The 8,227-nt window shown below is 57.0% G+C and overlaps 6 protein-coding genes across 6 annotated transcripts; 2 read left to right on the top strand and 4 right to left on the bottom strand.

Moving 5' to 3' along the window:
- Positions 1 to 353: 353 nt before the first annotated feature.
- Positions 354 to 1,498, bottom strand: HSP22b (22-kDa heat-shock protein; the record flags this gene model as incomplete). Its single annotated transcript, XM_001422238.1, has 1 exon — positions 354 to 1,498. The coding sequence occupies one exon, from the start codon at positions 1,496 to 1,498 to the stop codon at positions 911 to 913; it is 588 nt and encodes a 195-aa protein (XP_001422275.1). The 3' UTR covers positions 354 to 910.
- Positions 1,499 to 1,774: 276 nt separating this feature from the next.
- Positions 1,775 to 4,263, bottom strand: OSTLU_28413 (predicted protein; the record flags this gene model as incomplete). Its single annotated transcript, XM_001422239.1, has 1 exon — positions 1,775 to 4,263. The coding sequence occupies exon 1, from the start codon at positions 4,247 to 4,249 to the stop codon at positions 1,775 to 1,777; it is 2,475 nt and encodes an 824-aa protein (XP_001422276.1). The 5' UTR covers positions 4,250 to 4,263.
- Positions 4,264 to 4,384: 121 nt separating this feature from the next.
- Positions 4,385 to 5,743, top strand: OSTLU_42040 (predicted protein; the record flags this gene model as incomplete). Its single annotated transcript, XM_001422136.1, has 1 exon — positions 4,385 to 5,743. One exon carries the CDS (start codon positions 4,385 to 4,387, stop codon positions 5,741 to 5,743), a length of 1,359 nt encoding a protein of 452 aa, XP_001422173.1.
- A 117-nt stretch (positions 5,744 to 5,860) lies between these two features.
- Positions 5,861 to 7,012, bottom strand: OSTLU_28415 (predicted protein; the record flags this gene model as incomplete). The annotated part of the gene is made up of 1 exon (XM_001422240.1): positions 5,861 to 7,012. The coding sequence occupies exon 1, from the start codon at positions 6,992 to 6,994 to the stop codon at positions 5,861 to 5,863; it is 1,134 nt and encodes a 377-aa protein (XP_001422277.1). The 5' UTR covers positions 6,995 to 7,012.
- Positions 7,013 to 7,153: 141 nt separating this feature from the next.
- OSTLU_28416 (predicted protein) lies at positions 7,154 to 7,528 on the bottom strand (the record flags this gene model as incomplete). Its single annotated transcript, XM_001422241.1, has 1 exon — positions 7,154 to 7,528. One exon carries the CDS (start codon positions 7,526 to 7,528, stop codon positions 7,154 to 7,156), a length of 375 nt encoding a protein of 124 aa, XP_001422278.1.
- A 274-nt stretch (positions 7,529 to 7,802) lies between these two features.
- On the top strand, positions 7,803 to 8,078 carry OSTLU_28417 (predicted protein; the record flags this gene model as incomplete). Its single annotated transcript, XM_001422137.1, has 1 exon — positions 7,803 to 8,078. The coding sequence occupies one exon, from the start codon at positions 7,803 to 7,805 to the stop codon at positions 8,076 to 8,078; it is 276 nt and encodes a 91-aa protein (XP_001422174.1).
- Positions 8,079 to 8,227: the final 149 nt, after the last annotated feature.

Consider the following 8,227-nt stretch of genomic DNA (forward strand, 5'->3'; position numbering starts at 1 on the left):
GCGCGGCGACGCCACGTCGTTTCGAACGCCATCAAGGATCCGAGGCCAACGGAAGGTGAAAACGAAACGAATGACGCGCCGTCGACGAGTAAGAAGTCGCTTAAAGAGCAGCGACAGGCGACAAAAGTATCGGTCGACGTTCAACGCGCGTTGGCGAGACGAATTTTAGACGCCCAACGCGGATGGGTGAGCCCGAAACGGGCGAGGGAGACGAGCGAGCTCATAGACACGGCGCCGAGCGGGGAAGTCGTCGACATCGACGCTGAGGTCGTAGGCGTCATACCCGAAGCGTACACTCGTGTGCGGTGGTTACTCGGGTTGCTCATATTACAAAGCACGTCGAGCTTGGTGCTGGCGCGATACGAGGATCTCATCAAGGAGAATATCATCGTCACGTTGTTTTTGACCATGCTCGTCGGCGCCGGCGGAAACGCGGGAAACCAAAGCGCTATCCACGTCATTCGAGGACTGGCCACTGGAGAGATGGAGAACACCGAAGAGTGCATGCGTAAAACGCTCGCCGAGCAGTTTCAAGTCGGTTTATTGCTCGCCACCGCGTTGTCGTCCGCGGGTTTCGTGCGCGTGTTGCTCACGTCGCCGCAAGGCTCGGACGATTTGGTCGGACCGTTCGCTATCGCCACTGCTTTATTTGCGATAGTCACCACGTCCACATGCGTTGGTACGATTCTCCCGTTCGCACTGGTGAAATTAGGGCAAGACCCCGCCAACGCCGGGACGAGCGTGCAGGTGATAATGGACGTAAGCGGCGTCATCATCACGTGCACGGTGGCGAGTTTCATTTTCGCAAACGCAGATAAAATTCCAGGCTTGGTAGCATTCTAAAAGATTCATTTCAAAGCTTTAAAAGACGCGCGAGACCACTTGTAAAACAAAACTGTAGCACGCAAACTCACGCGACGTCGACTGGAATTCGTTTCACGGTCTGCGCCGCCGCCGATGCCTTCGGAACGACAATCTTGAGCACACCATTTTTCACGTTTGCGCTGATTTCTTCGACGATAGCGTGCGGTGGTAAAGTGAATTTGTTCATGAAGCTTCCGAAGTGGCGCTCTCTCTTGTGCTTGTGCACGTCCGATCCCACGTCCGATCCCGCGTCCTCGACGCGTTCGCCTCGAATCGTTAGCACATTCGTCGGCACGTTGACTTCGATGCTGAGATTCTTCTCGACATCGATTCCCGGAACATCGGCGGTAAAAGTGATCGAGGACGCAGTTTCTTCGACGTCCATGGCAGATCTCCCGATCAACGTCGAAAAGATCTGTGCCAAGGGTGATTTGTGCCGCGCGCTCTCGTCCTCGACGTCGGCGCTCAAGACGGAAAAGATCTGTGCCAAGGGTGATTTGTGCCGCGCGCTCTCGTCCTCGACGTCGGCGCTCAAGACGGCGCCGCCGCCCGAGCCGCTCGCTGCTGGAGCACACACGTCGAAGCTACGAACGAGCTGTTGGACCGTGTCAAGTGCGCGCGTGAGTTCGTTCATCGGCGTCGATGAAGCCACGCCACCGCTTTCGGGCGTACTCGTTGAAGAAGCTTTTTCTCTCTTGGGGAAAAGCTGGAACGCGCGCGCGGGTGCAAAGCTTTGCACGACGACCGCAATGGAGAGCAGTAGTGCGGGAGCGAAGGAAAATTTCCGACGCGAATGCATGCTCGTTGGTATTGGTTTGATGAGCGAGAAACGTCGCGAGATCGAGCGCGCGGATTTATGAGGAGTGCTTACAGAATATAGATACATGAGATATTCATCGTCGGCGTGGCGCTAAATTTCATCGTCATCGTTCTCCGCGACTGCCCGTGCGACTTTCGTTTGATCGACATCTCGATAGGTGGCACTGTTTGGCAAGTATCCCGTGCCTTGACGATACTTTTTTTTGTGCTTTTGGTTCAGACGCGCGACCGCTTGCAGCACCGTATCGGCTTGATCGACGTCTAGACGAGACTTTTTCACTTCCTCTTCATTTTCGATTGGTCCAGGCACCGTCTCAAGCCTTGACTCATCGACTAATAATTTGTTCAGAATGTCGCCAACGTCGAAGATCGCGCTCTTCTTCGACGGATCGCGCGCTTCATCTTCAGCCTTGCGTTGAGCGCGCGCCTTGAGAACGTATTCCCTGCGAATCTTTTCGTAGTTCTCGTCCCCTGGTTCGAGAACGGATGCATCGACCGAACATGACTGGAGGAACTCAGAAAACCTCTCCGATGTTCTCACCGAGACGCTCGTCGCGGGTTCGCTCGGGTCCGTTCTGACCTGCATTTCTTCCAAATTATTTTCCATACTTGTACCGAAACGTCCCTCTGATCCTAACACTTCTTGCTTAACGCGCATCCTACGCACCTTTTGTCGTTCGGCAGGGTCCAGATCTTTCAACGCTTCTCGAAAAGCGGACATGTCCACGATGGATGAAATTTGTACCAAGTCCTTTTCCGCGAGTTCGCTCGGAAGCAAGCTCGAAAGTTCCGAGCCGCTGTCGTCGCCGTCGCCGTCGCCATCGCCGGCTACGACGTCCGCGCTCGCAAACGACGACAAATTGCCGCTCGTCACCGTTCGATCGCGCAATGAAGGCTTTGACGCGGTCTTCTCATATTCCCAAAGCTTTTTCGACGTCTGTTCTCGACTTCGACGCTTTTGCCGCCTCAGAGCGCACGCCGTGGCGTTGTAGCACGGCACCGCGACTCGCACGAACGTGTGCAGCACGATGTACTCATATTTGGCAATATTTTCCTCTTGCGAATAATCGGGCTGATCAATAATCCAAAGCTGAAAACTCAGCAAGCTCTGCACCGCCAAGAGCATGGCGAGAAGCTCGACGTTGCTCGCCGGCAGTCTAAGCCGGCGCGCGCCGGCCACTAACAATGGATTGTAAAAGTACACAGTCGTCGTCGATGTCTTCGACTCTAAACGACGCTTCATAACGCGGTTCGTTTGTATCCACTCGTAATAATGCCACAAGTACAACGGTCCGAGCATGAGAAACAAGGCGGCGGGCGCCGAGCCGAAGAGGCGGTCGATGTCTTCTAGCGGATCTGGGATGTTGCCAATCTCGGCAGCCAGGGCTGCTTCGGCGTCCACGCGTTCGTCCTTGGCCAATCGCTTCGCCTCGAGCGCTCGCTCTTTTCCGAACTCAGCAATTCTCCGACGACGCTTTTTAATATCCATTTTTACCCCGTCGCGAGTGAAGAGCATTCTTTTCAACGTAATTTCAATTTCTCTGATTCGGTTTTGAAGCTCGAGCGCTCGTGGATCCGTCTTCAGCATCTCCACTGTAAAGTTTCCGCGAACGGAGTGCACGAGCCGTTTCATGTCCAAGAAGAGTTGTCCACAATTGAGCTCCAGCGTAGCCAACTTCACTTCCAAGTCGACGAGCGTCTTTCGCTCTGATTCGTAGTCGAACACCGCCTGCAGCTGCGTCTCTTCTTCTACGCTCTCCGATTCACTCGAAGCCGAGACGGTTTTCTTATCTCTTCCGGCACCGAAACACGCGAAGCAACCGGTCGGCGGTTCTTCCAACGCCGCCTCGGGTGCCTCCGGCGGCGGCGACGCTTCTGTGGTTTCCTCTTCCTCCTCCGTCGCCGCCGTTGACTCTTCCTCGGTGTCGGGCTCCTCCACGAAACCATCCCTCTTGACGAACTCTTCGGCAAATATCCAATTCGCTACGCGTATGGGCGTCGCGTTCACGCTCCCGTCTGGGAACCGCGTCTGCGGCGCCACACGTTTTTCATAATAGCTCAAATTGATGTACTTCGACGTCACTTCCTCGTAAGTATGGACGTCAAACGCCGCCGGATCGGCGTCGTCCGCGTACACCACGCGTCTATCGCGTCCGTCGTCGTCGCTCTCGTCCGCCGACTCTCCGCTCGGTTCGGCCACGGGCGTCTGTAATCGTGTACGCCACGCTCGCTCTTGCGCCATCGCCGCGAAGCGTCTCGCCGCGCGCGTGAGCGATTCCTCCACCTCCCCCGCGCGCGTGCTCCCCGGTATCATCACCCCGAACGTGGCGTCGATGAGTTCGTCTTCGCGCACGCCCACGATCGCTTTACCGCCGTTCGTCGTCGCCAGCGCCTGGACGTAGCGCGCCTCGTCGTCGTCGTCGTCGTCGTCCGCTCGAACACCATTCGTGTGGTCGGCGCCGAACACGTACGGTGCGTCGCCGTCGCGTCTCGTTCGACGCTCGCGCGCGACGTCGTACCCGACGATTTCGACCACGTCCGCCTTCGCGTCGTCGTCGTCCGCCATGGCGTGACGGCGCGTCGGCGTCTGACGCGCGGAACGACGCGCGCGTCGACGCGCGCATTCATCCGCTCGGTCGTCACATCGCGGACGCGCGGATCGAGCGCGGGCGCGAACGTCCACGGCGCGTCGAACGTCGCGATGGATCAAGAGTACGACGCCATCATCTTGGGCACCGGCCTGAAGGAGTGCCTCGTCGCCGGCTTGCTCGCGAGCGTCGAAGGCTACAAGATCCTGCACGTGGACCGAAACGATTACTACGGTGGGGAAAGCGCGAGTTTAAATTTGACGCAGCTGCACGAGAAGTTCGCACCCGAGAAGGCGCAAGACAAAGCGGCGCTGACGGCCAAGTACGGACGATGGCAAGACTACAACATCGATTTGGTCCCCAAATTCATGATGGGAAACGGATTGCTCGTGCGCGTGCTCGTCCGCACCGGCGTGCACAACTACTTGCAATTTCGCGCCGCCGAAGGGTCGTACGTGCAAGGAAAGGGTGGAAAGATTCATAAAGTGCCGTCGAACGATAAGGAAGCGCTGCGGAGCTCGCTGATGGGAATGTTTGAAAAGTTGCGAGCGCGCAGCTTTTTCATCTTTGTGCAAAATTTCGTCGAGACGGACCCGAGCACGCACGGCGGATACAACTTACAGCGCATGCCGGCGAGAGATTTGTACGAAAAGTTTGGTTTAGCCGCGGAAACGGTGGAGTTCATCGGTCACGCGTTGGCGTTGAAGACGAACGAACGCTATTTGGACGAGCCCGCCGTCGACCTCGTCAAGGCGGTGAGACTTTACTCCGATTCTATGGCGCGATTCGACACCGGTTCGCCGTACATTTATCCGCTTTACGGCCTAGGAGAACTCCCGCAAGGATTTGCACGTCTCAGTGCGGTGCACGGGGGGACGTACATGCTGGCGAAATCCGACGTCGAGGTCGTGTACGACGAGGAAACCGGTCGCGCGTGCGGCGCGAAATCCGAGGGCGAAACCGCCAAAGCAAAGTTCGTCGTCGGTGACGCGAGCTACTTTCCAGGGAAGACTCAAAAGGTCGGTCAAGTCGTTCGAGCGTTGTGCTTGCTGAGCCATCCGATTCCGAATGTGAACGACGCGGAGAGCGTACAAATTATCATTCCAGCGGCGCAGTGCGGCCGCCGCCACGACGTCTACGTGCTCGGCACGAGCTCGGCGCACAACGTTTGCGCAAAGGGACGCTACTTCGCGTCGGTGAGTACGACTGTTGAAACGAACGATCCTCATCGCGAACTCGAGGCTGGTCTTCGCATGCTCGGTCCGATCGACGAGCTCTTTTACAACGTCACCGACGTGCACGCGCCTCTCGCGGATGGAACTGCCGACGGCGCGTTCATCTCCACGGGTTACGATGCCACGACGCACTTCGAGACGACGGTTCGGGATGTCGTCGATATTTATCGACGAATCACGGGCAAAGAATTAGACTTGTCCAAGGACGACGCGGCCGCGGCGAACACTTCGGGCTGATGATGTTATGAAACGAAACGAAACCAAACGACTCACCCACGCTGATCTCGACGACGAACTCGCGCAATCGAGATTCAGGATGAAAGAATACTAATTTTACAAACTTTTTAAATTTTTCTACATTTTTTGGCCCCATTCCTCAAAGTCTGGAAATCGTTCAATGAACTTGGCCGCCGACGTATTCACGGCGACTATCGCGCTCGTCGTATCGTGCGGGTGCCTCTCGTGGAGAAACGCCAAACGCGATATCACGCGTTCGCTCGATGTGAGCATGCGCGCTAAAGATGCCGGCTTCAGTGCGTACTGTTGAATCGCGCCCGGTTTCGTGCGCGCGAGCTGTGCGCACCTATCAGCGAAGGTGTTTGGGTTGGTCGTCAGTAATCGCGGCGAATACATGATCATCGCCTCGACCGTTGACTCGCTCACGCCTTCAGACGCCAGCGTTTGACGCATGGCGCGAAGATTCGAACTGACGCTCGATGAAATATTCATCGAAAGCAACTTGGGATGAGAATCAATCAAGGCGAAGACATCGGTGTACGGCAACAGCTTTGACAACTCGCGCAGCTTTGCCGGTATCGTCATGGTGAAATCCATGCCGAGCACCTGCGGGTTCCGTTCGATCAACCGCTTCAAGTCCACGGTCGGTAAAAGTTCGCGTAAAAGTTCCAACTTTTCCGCCGTCCAGTCTAAATCGCAGTAAATCACGCGTGGACATCGTCCGACGATGACGCCCAAATCGACGCCGCTCAGCGACGCGCCCAACCACAGCGCGTCTTCGAGCTGCGCCAATCGCTCGAGTAGACGAACAGGGTCTCGATAGAGTCCGGCTTTACACGCCATATCAATCAAACGCTCGCGATGCGCCTTCTTGCGCACTCCGACGCCAATCCAGAACGCTTCCATGATTTTAACTTGCTCGCGCGTGAGCGACACGCTTCCAGCCTCTTTCACTTGCGTCGAGGCGTCCACCTCCATGAGCGCGCTGATCAAATCCTCCCGGAGCAACATCTCCCCGTGACCGTGGTAATACAACCGCTTCCCGTGCCGCTCTTTCACGCGGCGCGGGTCGGGAACGACGTACGACGACGAGGCTCCTCCATCAGCACCCCCGGCGTCGTTCGACGAGCGTCCTCGCGCTGCGCGCGACGCCGTCGCACCGCGCGACGGGTGACGCGGACATCGAGCGACGCGTGGTACCGCGCACCACGTTCCGCCACGACCGGATGATTCCGCCGTCACCGCGCGCATGACGCCGCTCGCGTCGCCGCACTGTGAGGAATTCAACAGATTTGGCGGTTGACGTTCGATCGACGCGATCGCGTCGCATTTCGGCACACTCTCGCGGGACGCGTGGGATCTACTTCATTCTTACATAGCGTTACGCATTTTTGATGATTTCTTGGAGCGCTAAGCCAAGCCGTTTTCTCGCGCCCACTTCGGCGAGTACGTCGCCGCGCACTCCGCATCTATTTTGGCAGCGAGGATGAAGTCAAACCGCGAGAGTCCCCCGATAGCGTGTGTGGCGATCACCACTTCCACGTCGCGATAATTTTTAATGGCGACGTCCGGGTGGTGTCCTTCGCGCTCGGCGACGACGCTCACGGCGTTTAGAAACTCCATCGCCGCGGACCAGTTCTTTGAAGTGAACGCGCGTGAGATCGCGCGCCCATCCGCGGTGCGCCGCCACAACGGTCGCTGACGGAGTCCTTCTTCGATGGAACTTTCGCTCAATCGTGGGGTGTCCCTCGAACACGCGCCCTCGCACGAACTCTTTTCATCCATCGCCGCGGTTTCACGAACGCCGCTCGTGACGCGCGAACTGAAACGACGTCCGACGGCGACGCGCGCGAACGAACGCGATGCGAACCTGTCGCACAACGCTCGTCCGGCCACGCGCGCTATGTATGCCGTCGTCGTCGCGCTCGTCGAACGACGTCTCCGTGGCGTCGCGCTGTGACGGTTACGCGTCACGGTCCCGCGCCACATCGCGGCGCCGTGATGCCGAGCGAGCGCGGGGGCGGGTTTTGTCGAAGGAGGCAAGAAACATCGACCAGACATGGTCATCGACAACGCTTTCGACGACAACGTCAAGATTGTGTTCGACCTCACCAACCAGGCGCCACTCACTCGCCATGGCACAAACATTCTGGCAGTTGACAACCACCTTGAGAGCGCGGAAGAGAAGAAGAGAAACTCGCCCGCATGGGCGAACTTTGTTCCCTTGGACGGCTTGACGAGCGAATTCGTGCCTTTTGCAATCGGTTGGTACGGTGAGATAGGTGGAGAAGCGTTGAGTTTCATTCGAAGAATCGTTGGCTTTTTTAGGGTTTAGGGTTTAGGGTTTAGGGTTTAGGGTTTAGGGTTTAGGGTTTAGGGTTTAGGGTTTAGGGTTTAGGGTTTAGGGTTTAGGGTTTAGGGTTTAGGGTTTAGGGTTTAGGGTTTAGGGTTTAGGGTTTAGGGTTTAGGGTTTAGGGTTTAGGG

Source organism: Ostreococcus lucimarinus, chromosome 17 (assembly GCF_000092065.1).
Source record: "Ostreococcus lucimarinus CCE9901 chromosome 17, complete sequence".
NCBI lineage: Eukaryota > Viridiplantae > Chlorophyta > Mamiellophyceae > Mamiellales > Bathycoccaceae > Ostreococcus > Ostreococcus sp. 'lucimarinus'.